Raw genomic sequence first — 20,434 nt, 5'->3', positions numbered from 1 at the left:
ATCTAATTAGGACAAACAGGACAAGTAAGGGATAAGGGAATTAATAAGGTGGGAGAGATAAAACATACAAGGGTACTGTACAAGTGCATGGGTTAGGAGTTAAAAGCAGCATCAAAAAGGTGGGCTTTTAGCCCAGATTTGAAGACTGCCAGAGATGGAATTTGACGCTAAGTCCAATGTGTCCCATAGGTATAAAATAAGGAACACAACTTTTAGTTTGCAATGCCATTAGCACACACTAAGCTTTAGTAAAAGGATCCTTAAATTACTTGATTGTTGCAGAAGCTCTTCATGGACAGCAGGATATAAGACCTCCGAACATGAGCAACGTCACCGATAGAGCCCAGTGTGGGAAATGCTGCTGCAGAAGTTTCTAGAAGCTATTAACAGGCTTACTATGCACCATTCCCCACCTGCAACTGTTGTGCTGAACTGCTTCAGTCCAATTTATAATAGACTAGAGTGCCACAGGAGAGTATGTGAGAACTTGTTATCTTGTCTTTGGAGAAAACCAAGTTATTTACCTGTATCAGGTGTTCTGTGTGAACAGTTACAGCACAAGTCCTTACCACAATGGGACTTCCTAGTAACAGGCTGCCTTCAACTAAAAAGGGGAAAGTACTGCAACTAAAGGCACTGCAATGGACAGATACTAACATTAATTATTTATTTATTTAGTTAGTTATTTTGTGGCAACAAGCCCTTTGAATGTTTTGTCCTTTTTTGTTTTTTTAAAGCAGCCTAGAATTGAAAGAAATAGGCCTAGGAGTTGAATTCTAAACTCAAAACAGATTCTGGAGGACTGACTGGCCAAACCTATAGTCGTTTTTCGTGAGTCCTGTTCCACACAGTAATGAGATGTGAATGTGCAAACAAATGTCCATGTAGTAGCTGATTAAATCTCCTCCATGAATGCTGACCTCAGGTGGGCTACCTTTTCCACCACAGCTCTGACATTACGAGCTGTCATATGAACCTCAAGAGCTAGGCCTGCTGGGACATATGAAGGAAATTGAGTCTGCTAGCCAATTAGAAAGTGTGCATTTGCTGATAGCAGTCACAATCCTGTTTAGGTTGGAAAAAATGAAAGCTGAGTGAACTCTCTAAGGTCTTTTAGTTTCCTTCAGACAGAAAGCTAAAGCTCTCTTGCAATCCAAAGTGTGCAGTGTTATTTCACCTATGTGGGTGTGAAGCCTGAGAAAAAAGTACTGGCAGCACAAGTGACTGGTTAAGATGTAACTCTGACACCAGCTTTGGAAGCCACTTTGGATTAATACACAGAATCACTTTGTTGATGTAAAACTTTGTGTAAGGTAGATCAGTTACTAGATCCTGGAACTCACTAACTCTGTAAGCTGAGGCAACTGCTAGCAAAAACAATACCTTTCAGATCAGGTACTTCATATTGACAGGTTTTCGGTGGTGCAAAAGGAGCTTTCATCAGCAGGGTTAAAATAACATTGAAGTCCAATTACACAGTGAGAGGTTTTAATAAAGCAAGCCCTACATAAAATGAACAATTAAAAGCTGTAGAGAGATGCGGCTAACTTCTAAAGGATGATGATATGTACCAATTGCAGTTTTTTTTAAATCTAATTCTGACAGATATAAAAGATATTCAAGCAGTTTTCATAGGGGACAGAAAAAAAGATTTAAGGTCTGTCACACCAAACAGCAAACCTCTTCCATTTCAAAACTGTATGACCTCCTAATAGAATCTTTCCTGAAAGCCAAAAGGTCTTCTGATACACTGTCTTTCAGATTTGAAGAAGTCAAATTTACCCTAACATCGTCAAAGCTGTGAGGGCTAGGGACATGATGCTGGGATGTACCATTGTTCCCCAAGCCTCTGCTATCAATGTTAGAGAAAACTCCAACCTCATGAAACTCCTTATGAGAAAGTTCCAGAAAAAAAAAAAAAAAAAGAGGGAAACAGATCTGACTCAGCCAGTACCAGTCTATTAGAACCTTGGTTCCCTAGTCTTGTCTTTCAGGAGAGTTTTCTCTATGAAAGGTATGGGAGAATGCATGTAGACAAGCCCCTCTCGCCAAGACATATGAGGCTACTGTGATGTGAAAAAGTTCCCCCTCCTTCTAATTTCCGCTATTGCACAGATGCCATGTTGAATGGTTTCTGATCTTTAAACAAAATGCAATATTAGACACAGGGAACTTAAGTAAACACAGAACAAAGTTTTTAAATTATTAATACATTTTTATTTAAAAAATAAAGTTATCGAACACCCATATCACCCCCCTTAGTTAACCAATTGACCAAATTTAATTGATAATTAGATTCAGCTGATTACACATAGCCAGGCTTGATTACAGTCAGCCCTGTTGAGTCTAAACATAACATATGTTCAATATATATTGAATCCTACCATGAGAGGGAAGTAAACACCACAAAAGGTTATACAAGAACGCTATGCCACAATCAAAGTAAATTTCAGACGAGAAAAAAGTTATTGAAATATATCAGTCTGGAAAGGGTTTCATAGCCACTTCTAAAGTTCTGAGTCCACTGAAACACAGTGAGAGCCATTATCACCAAATTGAGAAGACTCGGGAACAGTGGTAAATTTTCCCAGGCGTGGCTAGACTGCGAAAATTACTCCCAAGGACACAGCAACAATCCATCCAGGAAGTCATAAGACAAACTATAGGGGGCAAAGCTCCCTGCCACAACATAACCAGTATATCAGAGACATTAATCCAACCAAACTTGTGGTGCTGGCTTGTGATGCCATATGCATGCTCTGTATTCTGTTCTAAAAGACTTGTGTCCTGCCTTGCATCTGATAAAGGTAATGGATGTGATCCTGAAGGAATTATCAGATGACCAATGTGACTTAATTTGGAGGAATGCAAGCCTCTTTGGACAAGGACTAGTGTTTATGCAGCTCCAGACTACTTGGTTTCTCAAGTATTGGATGATAACCCAAGATGATGAAGACATTCTTGTGGTTACAATTGGCCACAACAAAAGGGCTTGGGCCAATCAGTCATCATAATGATATCACATTGTGAGAAAGACATTAGTAATAACAAATAATATAAAGATGCACCTGTAGCGGCAGAGAAACACACAACAACAACAGCAGCAGCAGCAGTTACCACACAGACGACAGCAGCACAACAGAAGATCAAACAGTGAGGGTACCACCACCTGCATTACCAGCCTTGATGTTCCAGCTATCACTGTGAAGAGACAACTCTACCAACAGTGATCACTATTACAGCTAGGTTTAGAAGTAACTTTTGCCAATAGGGAGTGTGCTCTGACATCATCTGACTTCTGTTTATTTTATTATCCTAAGTGTTTGTATTAGGATATAGAGTTGGGAACTGACAGATCTGTTCTAGAAACCTTTATTTGTTTGCACTTTATTTTGTGGCAGTGCTAAATAAATTTGATTTATATATACTTTTGGCAGTCCAAGGTTCTTACCAATAGCTAAAATGAGGATTTGGGGATCTTGGGACCTGTGCTTAGGTGTGTCTTCCTCTAGACTTAGTGCCATCATATACACATCTACCATACATCCATGGGGTTCCAAACTGTTTCCCTCACAATACCAGAAGAATATTCAAAGAACTGCAGAACTCTCTAGCCTCACCTATGGTCAGTGTTCATGTCTCTCCAATAAGAAATGTACTGGGCAAAAATGAGATTCAAGGGAGAGCAGCAAGGCAGAAACTGCTGCTATCCAAGAGTAACATCAACGTTCATCTCATATTTGCAAAAACACACCTGGATTTCCAAAAGTCTTTTGGGATTATGGTTTATGGACAAATGAGTCAAAGGTGGAAGTCTTTGGAAAAACAGAGGTCTCATTCTGTCTGGAATCAAACAAATACAGCATTCCACAGTAAAACATCATACCAACAGTCAACAAGATGATGGTAGTGTGATGAAGTGGGGACATTTTGCTACCTCAGGATCTGGAAAACTTACTATTATTGAAAAACCATGAATTCTGCACTACACTAAAAAATTCTTAAGGAGAATGTCTTGTCATCTGTACGTGAGCTGAAGCGTTTTTGTGTTATGCAGCAAGACAATGATCCAAAATAAAAGCAAAACTGTATCTAACGGCTGAGGAGAAACAATATGTAAGTTTTGGATTTTCTTAGTCAAAGTCCTGACTTGAACCCCCAATAGAGATGCTGTGGCAGGACCTGAAACAAGCAGCTCATGCACAAAAACCTACATATGTATCACAATTAAAGCAGTTCTACAAAGGAGAATGGGCTATGATTCTTCAGCAGTGATGTGAAAGACTGATATTTAATTACAGGACGTGTTTGGTTGCAATTATTTCTGCTTAAAGTGGTTTAACCAACTATTAAGTTTAAGGGGCAGTTAGTTTTTCACATGGGTGATGTGAGTGTTGGATAACTTTGTTCCTTAAATAAATGAAGCAGTAGCTTAAAAATTCTTTACTCAGGTTCCCTTTGTCTAATATTCAGTGTGGTGTATATGCAATAATATGGGAAATCAAGAGGAGGAAGGGACTTTCTCACATCACTGTAGTTTGCTGTTGTGTCCCTATTCTAGCGCAGAACTGAGGGACTTTCCCGTTGTAAGATGTGGCAAACAGATCTTTTGAGGGGATGCCTCACTCTCAAACAGACAGCCACTTTCTTGTCCAGGGACCATTCATGTGAATATAAACTCAACTCAGTTTGTCCATCAGGCAGTTGTCCTTGCCTGCCAGGTATGTGGCTCTGAGAGTTATACCATGAAAGATATCTCAGTTCTACATCTTGACAGTCTCCCTACACAGAAGGTAGGAATTTTGTTCCTCCCTGCTTGTTGATGCAGTACATAGGTACTTTATTGTCGTCTGAATTACAATAATTTTGTTGGCCAACCAATCTTTGAAACCCTTTAGAGTGTTCCTTATTGATCTCAATTCCAGAAAATGTAGCTGGGAGGACTATATCCCCCCTGAGTGAGAACCCCACCTGCTCAGGCTCCCCAGGCCAGTTTGGATACATCTGTCATTAACATTGCCTAAAATGGAGAAATTTGGAAGGGGGCACCTTTCACCAGATTCATTCACCAGGACGGTGAATTCCAGATAGGAGTAGTGACAGAAATTACATCCCGGAGCTTCCCATTTTCCTGCATTCACTGACAGCTCAAAGTGTACTGCACCTGTCTCAAATTAAGATGTTGAGTCATATGGTACATCTGCCATACTGGTATCGGCTAACTTGTTTGGATTTTTTCCAATATGAACACTAAACTGGTGATCCTCTTCTGAGGTGGAAAGGCTGTTGCCCAAGTCATTTCTGGTGGAAATCCTATGAACTACCATTGCTGTGATGGGTTTAGGTGAGATCTAGGGTAATTTCTGGTGAACCCTAACAATTCTAGCACTTGAATGGCTATGTGCACTAAACCTTCTGTCCCTCCCAGAGATACACTCCTCACTAGTCAATTGTCCAAACAGGAAACACTTGCATTTCCAATCTATGTATATATGCTGCTATTACCACAAGGCATTTTGTGAATACCTGATGGTCTGACATAGTACTGGGAATAGTGTTTCCCTATGACAAATCCAAGATGCTTCCTCTGACTGAGATTTATCTCTATGCAAACGTAAGCATCATTTAAGTCCAGCCAACATAGCCAGTCTTTGCTTTGCAGAAAAGGAAGTAGGGTTCCCAGAGAAACCATCCTAAACTTCTCTTACTAGAAACTTGCTCAGGGTCCCTAGATCTAGGATGAGATGGAATCCCCTTGTCTTTTTTTATGATCAAGAAATACTTGGAATAAAATCCATGCCCACTTTCCACTAGTGGAACAGGTTCTACTGTATCAGCTTCGAAGAAGGAAGAGAGTTCCTTTCTATGTCCTGATGCTGAAAGCTTGAACAGAACATGATGCCCTTGATGGGAAATCTGGAGAAGTGTGAATAGATTAAGACAGTATCCAAGCCAGATGATCTTTAGAACCCACCAACTAGAAGTTAAAAGAGGACAGCAGTTTGCAAAGAAGATGAGCCTCCCTCCTACAGGTAGGCTGTCCAGTACAGACACAGAAATGCTGGCTATATTCTTATGGAGACAGTCAAAAACCCCATATCCAGCTTTGGCCATGGAGCTATTTGGGGCTCTTGAGCCCTCTGCTGTCTGGAGTGAAAGTGAGAACCCTGTCTTGCTTGGATAAGTGCAAGAGGGTAGGAAACCTATGCCTTTGAGAGTAATAGGATCTCCTTTTCCTTCCACTCTTATACCTCCAGGAAGAGGAAGTCGGGTTGGAAGTGGATTTGACCTCCAGGAGGAGGAAGTCGGATTGGAAATGGACTTGAAGAGGTTTTTAAAAGCATCACTACTGCTTGATCAAGGCAGCAGTCTGCTGCACCTTATTTCTCAGAACATTCTTTCTACAGCACATCAGCATGCCTTTTCTGCAGATCATACTTGCGAGTCTCTGGGTGCCATTACCCATTGCAGCAAATCTCAATGCATTGAAAATATTTTAAGTTGCTCAGAGTATGTATTTTCCACTCTATTTTTCTTTGCACACTAGCGAACGGAGTTCATTAGCTTTTTCCCAAGGGAGAATGTCAGCATACTCCGCCACACTGCATACAATGTCTTAACAAGCACATGCCCATAAAGAGCTGATAAAGCTATGGTATTCTGATAAAACTTTTAGTGTAATATCCATTTCTTTAAGCCATACAGCATTCTGTGTGGCGAGAGGATCCTGCTTTGATCTTTTTACCCCTTGCGTTGGCATGGCTGCAAAGTCTAATTTAACAGGTTTTGATAATAATATCTAGTAGCATTGCCTTGCTGCAAAGCTACGGTATTCTGCATGTCTATGGTAGTAGAAGGCACAAGATTATCAGGGGTGAGGCTGGAACTTGCTCAATACGAAGCCACCTTGACAGTCTCTTGCTACCAACCCTGTGCTGGATGCACTTCTTAAAATCGCTAGGGGCCTTCTTTTGGGACACGTCATTGGGAAAAATTGCTAAATGGAAATCAAATAACTCAATGATGAAAAATATCTGAACTAGAAGACTGAGGTCTGGACAAGGCCTATATTGAGCAAAGCACAGAAAAAAGAAAGCAAACTTAAAAATGACCAACAAACCTACCTAAAATGCTAATAGGAAGTACATAAGTATTGCCATACTGGGAAAGACCAAAGGTCCATAAAGCCCAGCATCCTGTTTCCAACAGTGGCCAATCCAGATCACAAATACCTGGCAAGATCCCAAGGAAAAAGCACTGCATGACAGCAACAGTTCTTGAAGAAACTTACAAACTCACAAATTCTTCAGAAAAAAGAATGTTTGAGATGAGCTCAGCTAAGGTGCATAGGACCCACTCCATGAAAAGACAAAGACTGAAGTGGCCTGTATGCCAGCAGCAGGTGGAGACTGATGCCACCGACTGGTGAGCCTACTCAGAAATTCTAAACTGGAGTAGTGTTTCCCGCATCAGTTTTGTCAGCGAATCATCCATATTGTGAGGACTTCCTATTCTGTTGCCCTCAAAGAGATACATGTAACATGCCATATGTAATTAAAACTATACATAATTCAACCATTTCAGAAAATAAATTATTATACTGATACAGATCAAATTCTAGTATTACATAAATATTCTTCATAAGCTCTTTGGGGGAGGGGGGTAAACACCATTATTTACAAAATTAAAATACTATATATGAAATATAAAAGGGAAAATTAGGTTCTTACCTTGGTAATTTTCTTTCCTTTAGTAATAGCAGATGAATCCGTTACGAGTGGGTTGTGTCCATCAACCAGCAGGGGGAGATAGAGAGCACTGAAAAACCATAGTGCCTCATGGCCAGCTAGCTCCATCTGCCTCTTCAGTATTTGAAGCTTCCAAAGCAGTGTAACACCGCAAAGCATAATAATATGAACTTTCCTCACAGCGGATGAATGCCCCAAAACTGCAGCTATAAGTCAAAGGAGGGAATGGACTCATCCTCCTGGAGGGAATGAACTCATCTTCCTGTAACTGAACAGAAATCCTGAAGACTGTTTTCCAACTTCTCCCAATGAGGGAACATATCTACAGGAAAAACTGAACATAAAAGTAACATGAATCGCATAATGAACCACAGAGGGAGGGCTCATGGATTCATCTGCTATGACTAAAGGAAAGAAAATTACCAAGGTAAGAACCTAATTTTCCCTTTTCCTTGTCATCAAGCAGATGAATCCATTACGAGTAGGATGTATCAAAGCAATCCTTAGATAGGGTGGGAACAAGCCACACCACGCGCCAGCACTTGTGCTCCAAAATGCGCGTCCCTCCTGGCAGCCACATCCAGCCTGTAATGTCGGGCAAACGAGAGCTTAGAAGCCCAAGTAGCTGCACTACATATCTCTTGTAGAGAGAGTGCTCCAGTTTCAGCCCAAGAAGAGGAAATCGCTCTTGTGGAATGAGCCTTAAAGGCTTCAGGCGGAAGCCAGCCAGATAGCAGATATGCTGAAAAGATAGCTTCTTTAAGCCAACGGGCTATAGTGGCCTTAGACGCTGGAGACCCTCTGCGAGGACCTGACAAAAGAACAAAAAGATGGTCAGAGGTCCTGAAGGCATTTGAAATGTGCAGATATTGCAACAGAGCCCTTTGCACATCCAGAAGGTGCAACTGCCCATAGGCTTCTGGAAACTCCTCTTTATAAAAGGAGGGCAGGGAAATAGGCTGGTTTAGGTGAAATGCTGAAACCATCTTAGGCATGAAGGAAGGCACCGTACGTACCATTACTCCGGACTCTGAGAATTGCAGAAATGGGTCTCGACAGGACAGCGCCTGGAGCTCACAGATACCCATCTCGCCGATGTCACGGCCACCAAAAAGACCGTCTTTAAGGTCACATCCTTCTCCGAAGCTCGCCGAAGCAGCTCGAAGGGCGAACATTGAAGGGCCTTTAAAACTAATCCCAGATTCCAGGCCGGACACTGAGCCCGCACGGGAGGACAGAGCCGAAGCACCCCTCTAAGAAACCGTGTCGCATCCGGGCAAGCAGCCAGAGAGAGCCCAGCGACCTTCCCTCGAAAACATGCTAAGGCTGCCACTTGAACATGCAGGGAATTATAGGCCAAGCCTTTTTGTAAACCATCCTGCAAAAAGTCAAGTATCGGCGAGACAGAAGCCCGCATGGGTGTGATTGCTTTAGAAGCACACCAAGCCTCAAATTGGTGCCAAATCCTGGCATAAGCCACGGAAGTGGAACGCTTGCGGGCCTGTAGGAGAGTGGAAATGACTTTACTGGAATATCCCTTGTCTCTCAATTGCGCCCTCTCAATAGCCATGCCGTAAGACCAAAGCAGCAGGCGTCCTCCATGGTCACCGGGCCCTGTGACAACAGGTTCGGTACCAGAGGTAATGGCAGGGGATCCTCTACCAGCATCCGCTGGAGGTCCGCATACCACGGCCTCCTGGGCCAATCCGGGGCAATGAGAACCACCTCTCCTTAGTGGAGCCGAATCCGCAGGAGTACTCGCCCTATCAAGGGCCACGGAGGGAGCACATACAGGAGGCCCTGAGGCCAGGGTTGAGCCAAGGCATCCAACCCTGCCGAACGAGGATCTCTCAGTCTGCTGTAGAAGCACAGGATTTTGGCATTTGTGCTTGACCCCATAAGATCCATTACGGGCTTTCCCCATTTGGCACATATCTGCAGGAATACTTCGTCTGCAAGTTCCCATTCCACTGGGTCGATTTGATTTCTGCTCAGATAATCGGCTTGCACATTGCTCTGACCTGCAATATGAGCTGCTGACAGAAACTGCAGATGAAGCTCGGCCCAGTAGCAAATCTGCGCGGCCAGTGCTATGCACTGAGTGCCTCCTTGGCAATTTTTGTAGGCCATTGCTGCCGTGTTGTCCGACAGAACTCTGACAGCCAATCCTTCCAGGGTCAATTGCAAGGCCAGAAGCGCCTGGAAAATTACTTTCAACTCCAAGCGATTGATGGACCACTCCGACTCCTCGGGTGTCCAAAGACCCTGGGCATGCCTTCCCCGGCAATGTGCACCCCAGCCCTTCAGGCTGGCATCTGTTACCACCAGGCACCAATCGGGGAGTGCTAGCGGCATTCCTCGCCGCAGCATGCTGTCTGAGAGCCACCATTCCATACTGAGCCGGGCCACAGGGAGCCACGTGAGTCTGCAATGATAATCCTGAGATATTGGAGACCGCCGTTGAAGCAGAGAGCACTGCAGAGGTCTCAGGTGCGCTCTCGCCCAAGGCACTACTTCCAAAGCGGCCGTCATCGACCCCAACAGCTGGACTATGTCCCAAGCTCACGGGCGAGGCATCCTCAGGAGCAGACGGACCTGGTTCTGAAGCTTGCACCGCCTTTGCTCGGGTAGGAAGACCATCCCCGAGGCTGTGTCGAACCGGACCCCCAAATATTCTAGAGATTGAGAGGGGGTCAGGTTACTTTTGGCTATATTGACAACCCAGCCCAGAGATTGCATTACTGAGAACACTCCGGCTGGAACCTCACGACTCTCTTCTGCAGAGTCTGCTCTGATAAGCTAGTCATCTAGGTACGGGTGAACCCGGATACCCTCTTGCCTGAGAAAAGCAGCTACTACCCAAAAGGTTCGGGGAGCTGTGGCGAGGCCAGAAGGCAAGACCCGAAACTGGAAATGTTTTCTCATCACCGCAAAATGCAGAACCCTCTGGTGCGGGGGCCAAATTAGTATGTGCAAGTAAGCTTCTTTCAGGTCCAGAGACGTGAGAAACTCTCCTGGCTGTACCGCTGCTATGATGGAGCGCAGGGTTTCCATGTGAAAATACCGCACGTTCGGAGACCTGTTGACTTGTTTTAAGTCTAGGATAGGCCGAAAAGACCCTCCTTTTCGCGGCACCATGAAGTAAATGGCCAGAGCCACATTCGGCAGGAGGCACAGGGGAAACCGCCCCAATATGAATCAAGCCTTGCAAAGTCTCCTCTACCGCCGCCCGTTTGGTGGCAGAACTGCATCGGGACTCCACAAACACGTCTCTTATCGGGACATTGAATTTTATTCTGTAGCCTTCTCTGATCTGGTCCAAGACCCACTGATCTGAGGTAATCTTGGCCCACTCCTCGAGAAAGAGGGAAAGTCATCCTCCTATCACAGGAATCAAGGAGGGGGCCGGCGCACCATCATTGAGAGGGTCGCCCATGAACTCCAGGTCTTCAGCCTGCTGCTGCGGAACGTTTGTCCGAGCGAAAGGAGTTCCTCTGCTGAAAACGGGCACGCGAAGTGAACCCAGCAGAACGCCCCGGGCAGTACCTTCTAGCTTCACGGAAGCGAGGTCTGTAAGAGGAGGGAACCACCTGACCCTTGGAAGAAGGCCGCGGCCTATCCTCGGGTAAGTGCTGGAGTTTGGCATCCCCCAGGCCTTTCACAATTTTCTCCATCTCCTCACCAAACAGGAGAAGGCCTTGAAAGAGCAACTTCACCAACCTTTGCTTAGAGGCCATGTCAGCTGCCCAATGCCATAGCCACAGAAGAGCCGCCACCGCTACAGCCATCTGTTTAGCCGAAGCTCTGACCAGATCATGAAGGGCATCAGCCAAAAATGACAAGGCCAACTCCATCCGCGGTGCCACCTCCGTAAGGGGCTCCGCTCCATCTCCGGGCTGTTCCACCCTGCTGGCGAGATAGAGAATACTGATGGAGCTATGGTTTTTCAGTGCTCTCTATCTCCCCCTTCTGGTTGATGGACACAACCCACTCGTAATGGATTCATCTGCATGATGACAAGGAACAAGTGATTTCAAATTGCATAATGCTTTATTTTATTTATGATCAGACACTGATAAGTCAGATAGAAAATCATAATATGCTGCCACCTCCTCACCACCTCTATTTCTATTCTTTTCTTACCCATAACATGCTAGCATCTCTATAAAACACCTGGAAAATACATTTCTGTTTAAAAGCAGGACTGCAATCTCCCAAAAATACAATGAACAAAATACAAACCAGTTCTTGCTGCCATTTTTCTAGCTCTAGGGCTGCCATTGATGCAGATAAATCAACAGTATGTTGTTTATTATCATTCAATAACGACTGCTTGAGAACCCGTTGTATCTGTGATTTGCCTTCTCCTGACATTAAGGTGTTGGTATTATGCAATTGTGGCTGTTCAATAGCTTGCTGAGTTCTAGAATCATCTGCTCTAATCCAGGAATTCTGCGCACTAGCCTGTAAAGCAATAAACCAGAAGTTGTTAAAAGCATTGTATCATCCTACATACCTTAAGCATCAAGAAAACAGCCAACCAGTCTGGTGTTCAGAATATTCACAATGAATATGCATGGCCAAATTTTCATACCCTAATTTGCCTGTATGCAAATGTATCTTCTGCATATTCACTGTGTTTATCCTCAAAACCTGAATAGCTTCCTTGTAAATGTTATATTTCTTTAGAATCCACAAATTATATATTTTTTTTGAACCAGGAAAACTTATGGAATTTATAGTTAGTAAAAAGTAATGTGTTGTTAACCCTAGAACGCATATTGGGGGCCTTTTAGGCCCCCATGCTTACATTTTTGCTATTATCTGCAAAATTACTTTAGTTAGAATTTTGAAACTCAAGGTATTACTGAAGTATGTCATTGTTGATAATATCCAGTTGTTCATATAATTTTTTTTCATAGGCATTATGGTGTAACAATGCTTGTTTGGTGAAAACTACATCTGTACGAATTGGGGGCCTTTTAGGCCCCCGCTGTTTTTATCATGTTCTCAGAAGTGTTTGTGTCTCAAGTTACTTTATTTGTACTCAGTAATGCTGGTGGAGAGGCCAGGGTGTGGATAATAACATGTGAGGATGTCATGTGATTTTTGGAGGGAGTGATAAGGCCATGACATCACCTCAGGTCCTCTGAACACTGAGGACAGTATACACTGTGAGCTAATTGCTGAAGGACCTGTGATAAGATAAGCTGTTGAGAGGAAATCTGTTTCATTTTCTAACATCTAGTCAGCAATGGCACAGTCTTCCTCCAAGTGTCTGACTGACCAAGAGATTGAAGCGATTATGTTTCAAAGCGATGATGAAAGTGAACTATCTTTGTCTGATGAAGAATATCTGCCACCAGCTAATCAAACATCCTCATCCAGTGATTCTTCTGATGATGAAGAAGTGAATCTAGTGGATCCTCAAGAAGTGATAAGTAGAACATCCAAAACGAATGTTTTTTGGGACAGTAATCCTACATTAGTCGGACGTACTCCAATACACAATATTGTGAGACAGGCTCAAGGAGCTGTGGGAAGTCCCAGTTACTTTACCCCTAAAGATGTATTCTGTACTTATTTTTCTGACAATATTGCAGAAGAGGTCCTATTATGTTCAAACCTAGAAGGAAGACGTATCGCTTCAGCAAAAAATAAGTCCTGGAAAAATATCTCAAAAGAGGAACTTTATGCATATATTGGACTTTTCCTGCTGGCAGGGAGTCAAAAATCGTATGATGTCCCAATACGAGAATTATTTCTGGACCCACTTTCTGATCCACACTATAAGGCGACAATGTCAGTGGGCAGATATGAGGAAATTAGAAGGATCATTCGCTTTGATGATAAGCGAACTCGTGCAGCGAGGTTTGAAACAGACAAATTAGCCCCTATCAGTTATATCTGGAACATATTTATCAAAAATTGCACAAAACTTTACAATCCTAGTACTAATGTTACTGTAGATGAGCAACTTGTACCGTTCAGAGGACGCTGCAAATTCATACAATACATGCCCAGCAAGCCAGCCAAGTACGGTATAAAAATCTTCTGGATGTGTGATTCTGCAAATTATTATGGCATAAATGGCGTAATCTACTGTGGCAAAGAGGTTGGTGCACCAGTACAGAAGGATCTGGGGTCTGAAATAGTCAAAACTCTTGCTGTTCCAATATTCAATTCAGGTAGAAACATCACCATGGACAATTATTTCACCAATGTTGAACTAGGCAATTTTCTGCTTGCAAAAGCTATTACACTTGTTGGTACTATAAAGCAAAACAGACGAGAAATTCCAGCAGCACTCAAACACAATCGTCAGCGAGCACTTTATGAGAGTGTCTTTGGATTCAATAACAAAGCGACTTTGGTATCTTACAAGGCAAAGAAGGAGAAATCTGTAATTTTACTCAGTACCATGCATCACGATTGCAGTGTTGACAGCAATAACCAAAAATTGAAACCAGAAATCATCCTGCATTACAATGCAACAAAAGGAGGTGTAGATAAAATGGATGAGATGGTGGGAGAATATTCGTGTAAGAGGCAAACAAAACGATGGCCTGTAGTACTATTTTCAAATATGCTTGATGTAGCAGCCCTAAATTCATTCATTATTTATACAGAAACTCATCCTGAATTTCATGCACAGAGGAAGGACAGGAGACGCTTATTCTTGAAGGACATTTGTCATGAACTTGTAATACCTCACATGATAGAGCGAAGCGACTTGAAATGCTTGCCAAAGAAAACTAAAGAACCAATGAAACGGTGTGGCGTACAGTTTCAGATTACTCCAGAGCCAGGAGAAAGAAAACGAAAGCGTTGTTTCATGTGTCCAAGAAACATAGAAAGGAAAACTGAGCGATATTGTTCCACTTGTAAGGAAACTGTTTGCAAAGAACACTCTTCTGAAAAAATAACATGTCAGAATTGTTTGGAAGACTAATATAATAGAAAAGAAAGTTAGAATAAAAATGTAGCTGCAGCTAGTTTGCTATAGATTTCTATGCATTTTTGTGTGTTTTCATGTCTTTGCGTGAAATTTGGGAAAAAAAAAGATTTTTTGGTGTTTTCTGTGAAAAATTATAATTAAAATGTTGTCCACTATTCATATTTTATTGAGCAATTTTGAAATAAACTTGTGAAACTTATTTAAGTGTGTTTTTCTACATTATGTGCATGGGGGCCTAAAAGGCCCCCATGACGTTAATATGTATATTTTTAACGTCATGCGTTCTAGGGTTAACTTTGAATTGTACGCTTAATCGGCTGCCCCGATTTGGATTCTTGCCCTTCCTCCTGTAATTAGGCTGTGATAAAAAAACTGTTTCAGCCTTGTTAACTTTAAGTACCTAGTTCTTGGATCATGTAATGTGGACTAATATAATTGACATTTTGCATGATTGATTATTTCAAATAGAATGTATATTTCTTTAATTCCAATTTATGCTTTTTACATAAATGTAAGGAAAATTCAATAAAATAAAAAAAATAAAAAAAAAACCTGAATAGCTTTGTGTGTCCTAGGGAACAGAATGAGAACATTGTATTCACCATTTCCAGTCATTTACTATACGCAAAATATATCTAGTTTGCTTACTGAATACAAAGTAGTTACAAATAATAAATCAGTTTACAGACAATAATCAAAATAATTCAAATAACAAAAGTTCCTAATAAAATAAGAAAAGTAATAATCTGAATAGAATATTACATACTGTATAAAGTTTGCTATAGATAAAGTCAATAATTGGTTTATAACCCTGAAATAACGGGTAAAACAAATTTATTTATTTATATATATATATTTTTTTTTTCCCAATTTCTTACAGATGCCCTGGTATTTTAATTCTAATCTTACATCTGAGGGTTGGCATTCCAAAGTGTTGGAACACAGCCCTGTTCTGTGCATTTAAGAAACATTACAAATCTTAGTTCTTTGACCAAGATTGATGGAGTAAAGGGAACTGGGTTTGATTCCAATTGCAACTTGTTGTGATTCTAGGCAAGTCATTTAATCCTCCATTGCCCCAGGCATAAAATAAGTACTTGTATATAATATGCAAAATGCTTTGATTGTAACTACAGAAAGGTGGGGTATCAAACCCCACCCCCTTTCCTTTAGGAGATATTTAAATGCACCTCTTGTTGAGATTGCAAAAGGTCTATTAGGACTCATTCCTTTCACCTTCCAGGTGGTGTGGAGGTCTTGCAGCCCATCAGCATATCCTCCCAGCCTTCTCTGGGGGGGGGGGGGGGGGGAGAACTCCAAGGTCCTCAGCTCCAGATGCCTAGCACTTCCATCAGCTGCCTTCCAGGTACCCGTACAAAGAAATATTTTCTCTTTACCGTTTTTATTTTCCTTCTGCTATTCTCAATGACTCCAGTACAAATGAAGTATTGCCATTTTTTCACTATGTTTAAAGATGATTGAAATCTAGATGTTTGCTATTAATTAATGCAAAAGATGGAAATAATGTTTTTAAATTATTATGATTGTATGCATATTTTCAATCATTTTGTTACATCCTAGAAATGACAAGTATACCTCTTTTGTAATTTACACTGCCAGGGTAAATGTTGTGTGAACCTGGTTAGGTATGTTGCTTTTGTTTTGTTTTTTTAACTCATTTATATTACCTATTATATTTCTTGGGCATTTATATTGGTTCTGATACTTTTTGATCTTTTTCATGTGCCATACATATATATGTTGATATTAAGTTTGATTCATTTGATTATTATTAAAAAGATTTTTTATGTAGAAGTTTTTACTTCTTATTTATTAATTACATTTGTATCCCACCTTTTCCCACTTATTAGCAGGCTCAAAGTTGCTTACATAGTTCTGGAGAGGTGGTTATATGAAAATGTTTATGATTGATTCAGTGTAATTTATCTGTTTTGTTTGTAATTTTTGCTAATTGTTTATGCTTACCCCTAATGCAGCCTATTTGGTGAAACATGGCCATGTTGGGATTTGTTTGAATAAAGACTCTTTTGAACTTCACAGTGTCTGCTTTGGTGTTGCTCTGTTCTATTGCTGCAAGACACTGCCTCTTTTTTGTTCTGCTCTGAATATAGTTGACTGCATCCTTTAAGTTGTGGATGCTATGTTACTGAAATTGTGTTTGACCTTTAACATAAGAACATAAGTATTGCTATAGTGGGACAGACCAAAGGTCCATCAAGCTCAGTATCTTGTTTCTAACAGTGGCCAATCCAGGTCACAAGTACCTGGCAAGATCCCAAACAGAAAAACAGATTTTATGCTGCTTATCCTAAAATATACAGTGGATTTTCCCAAGTCCATCTTAATAATGGCTTATGGACTTTTCTTTTAGGAATTTGTCGAAACCTTTCTTAAACCCTGCTAAGCTAATTGCTTTTACCACATTCGAATTCCAGAGTTTAATTACATGTTGAGTGAAGAAATATTTCCTCCGATTCGTTTTAAATTTACTACTTAGTAGCTTCTTTGTGTTCCCCCTAGTCCTAGTATTTTTGGAAAGAGTAAACAAGAGATTCACATCTACCTGTTCCAGTCCACTCAGTATTTTATAAACCTCTCTTCTTAGCCATCTCTTCTCCAAGCTGAAGAGCCCTAGACGCTTTAGCCATTTTTCATAGGGAAGTCATCACATTCCCTTTATCGTTTTCATCGCCCTTCTCTGTACCTTTTCTAATTCTACTATATCTTTTTTGAGATGCGGTGACCAGAACCGCACACAATATTTGAGGTGCAGTCGTAACATGGAGCGATAAAAAGGCACTATAACATTCTCAATTTTGTTTTCCATTCCTTTCCTAATAATTCCTTTGATAATTTGCATATAGCATTTCAGTCCTTCTTAATCTCTTATACAGACCATTGTAATGGTTTATTGTTGGATATTCCAGAATATATATGATGGCTGCCCCAGGTAGCACATAACGCTCATGAATGCATATTAATCAGGGCTAATCTCTATTTTTGCAACACCCCTTGTATAAACCATGCACTGGATGCCAATCTTCTGACAAATTAAATTCAATATACTTATACTTGTGTATAAGGCTTTATGTAACGAAGCTCCGATTACTACAGCCACTTTGCTAAGGTTTTACTGCCCATCTAGAACTCAAGAGATCAGAGGCACAATGCTTAATGGATGTCCCAACTTACCAGCAGGTTTGTTTGAATGAGACTAGAGATCGTGTTTTCTCAGTAACTGCCCAGATGCTGTTGAACTCTCTCTCTGTTGAGTTACATCTAAAGACTGATATTATATCATTACAAAAACAGCTCATTGCATTCGTAATCCAGCAGGCCACATAATTAATCTGCAATTGATGTTTTATTGGATGTGCCACAGTTTAGCTTTTACATGTAATTTAATTTTATTGGCTTCATATGTGCTGTCAAATGTTTTTATTTCATTTTTACATGATTTTAGTGTTGATTGTTACTGTTTTGTTCAACTAATTTTAGTTGCATTCATATGTTGTAACCTACATTAATTTTCAGAAATTGCAAGCTATAAGTCTCTTAAATAAATACTATTCAAGCAAATAGCAAAACGATTCAATTTTTTACTAAAGTTATTCAGTAATAACTATTTCAGTTAACAGTCTAGAGTTTCATTCCAATTCAAGAATCCTTTTCCTCTTAGCTTTTCGGATATTTTGTTTGTTGCTCCCAAGGTAAAAATATTGGGTCTAAAGAGGGTCTTTGCGGACAATGATATAGTTGCATAGTATAATGAAACCTCCAAATCAAAAAATGCATACACTATATAGCCTACCACATCAAAACCATGAAAAATCTAACACACGAATATCTTGTTGAAGAAATTAACATATGTCACGCTTACTGAGCCATCCAAAAGAGTTTGCTCTCTCATAGTCTCCTGCAGTACCCTGGATTTCATCGCTTCACAGAGTTCTTCATTTTCAAGCACAACCACTCGTATTCGTTGTTTCATACTGGACAATTCATCCTGTAGTGTTAAAAGCAAAGAATATATATGAAAACTTGAAGGCAAAGCTTACACATATAAGATTGTATATGCTGAGGATTTTATAGTAGTACACCAGTACCCCTTCTATCTTTCAACCAGCAAGAGTTGAGTTCATATAATGCTCATATTATTACACTGGTTTTCCATCCTTTGACAGATTCGTTTTACGATTCTGACACTGGTATTTAAAATACTACTATGAACATTTATGCTCCTATTCATTCTCTGAAATCGCAGAGGCAGAGTTTGCTCAAAATTCCATTATTTAGACAGATGAGATTGTAGGAATACAAAGAGACAATATTTATGGTGGGAGCTCCAAAATTGTGGAATTCAATACCACTGCAACTGGGACAAGCTCAACCAGTACTCTCCTTTAGGAAACAATTAAGTCTTTTTTTTCAGCAGGCATTTGAATAATTTATTTCATTGTATGACAAATTTTTTTATTTGTTGATATGTCTTATATTTTATGTTTGTTACATTTATTGTGAATGTCACTATGTAAGTTGTCTAGAAATGTAGATGGTACCGGATATAATTTTTTAAAATAAATCTCTCATGCTAATATGCAACTGCTATTAATTTGGCTTTATGCTCCTAACCGACTCTCCATCCTCTTCATGAACAGGCAGAAACCTTAAATACTGACCTCTCTCTATCTCTTATCATTTTAGGAAGAGGTTTTAACCTTCCTATGGATCTCATTTTAGATAGGATGTCTAAACTCAACTTTAAGCCAGGAATATCCTGGCACATATTTCACAGTTAATAGAGGAGACTAGGCTAATAGCTGTTTGGAGATTTCAACTTCCAACACAAAATAAAATAGTTAGTTATGAAAATTGGATAAAGTAGGACCTGATGATCCACTATGTCGAATCTTGCTGCCAAGTCAAATTGAATTAAAAGGACTTGGCAACCTTTACTTGACCAAACTCTGACTTCTGATAGGCACTGGAATGTGAGGGGGCAGACCAAAACAGGACCTATTCAGAGTGCCAGGGCTTGCAGGCCTCACATTAAATCTTTAAGTGCATTTGCTGTTGCCACTGCTCTGGAACCCAGGGGAAGGTAAGAAGGGATCCCAGGAGAAAAGAGGATCGGGAGAGGGGAGCAAAGCAGAGGGGAGCAAGAGAAGCAAAACAGAACACCTTTTTTGTCTTCCCCTCCCCTCCTTCCATTTTTTCTGGGCACTTAAGGAAGCAAATCTGGTATTGGAAAGTATGTACATAGGGCTAAATTCACAGATGGCACAGGCACTTAACTTTTGAACCTCATAGCCAATTTATTACACCTAGGATATTCAAACTAGTATGAAAACTGAGACGCATTTGGGATGCTTCGAAGCGGGCACATTTGTATTAATAGTTCAAACACTGTTAATGTTACATTTGGACTACTGCAATATCATTTATGTGGGCTGCAGCAGTGTCATTCGTCGCCGTCTTCAGATACTGCAAAATACAGCTGCCCAGATGACATGTAGAACCTCTAAATATAAGACTGCCACACCATTGCATCGTAAGCTACACTGGCTGCCAATGGAGGCCTGAACCATTTTTAAATGGTTTTGGAACTTGTTCAAACCTTTTTTAAACCCAGATATGCTAACCACTGTAATCACATCCTCTGGCAACAAGTTCCAGAGCTTAACTATTTGTTGAGTGACAAAATATT

The 20,434-nt window shown here is 40.8% G+C and overlaps 1 protein-coding gene across 1 annotated transcript in view; it reads right to left on the bottom strand.

The window, feature by feature from the left end:
• Positions 1-20,434, bottom strand: part of SDCCAG8 (serologically defined colon cancer antigen 8) — a 434,015-nt gene that overhangs the window by 365,595 nt on the left and 47,986 nt on the right. The window contains exons 5-6 of the mRNA XM_030196427.1: positions 18,608-18,733; positions 11,991-12,212 (exon numbers count right to left, since the gene is read on the bottom strand). Coding sequence (XP_030052287.1) covers positions 11,991-12,212; positions 18,608-18,733 — 348 coding nt within the window. The remainder of the gene's footprint in view (positions 1-11,990; positions 12,213-18,607; positions 18,734-20,434) is intronic.

The sequence above is a fragment of the Microcaecilia unicolor genome, chromosome 3, assembly GCF_901765095.1.
Source record: "Microcaecilia unicolor chromosome 3, aMicUni1.1, whole genome shotgun sequence".
Taxonomy (NCBI): domain Eukaryota; kingdom Metazoa; phylum Chordata; class Amphibia; order Gymnophiona; family Siphonopidae; genus Microcaecilia; species Microcaecilia unicolor.
Note: the sequence above shows the minus strand (reverse complement) of the source record. Positions and strands in the feature narration are given on the sequence as shown.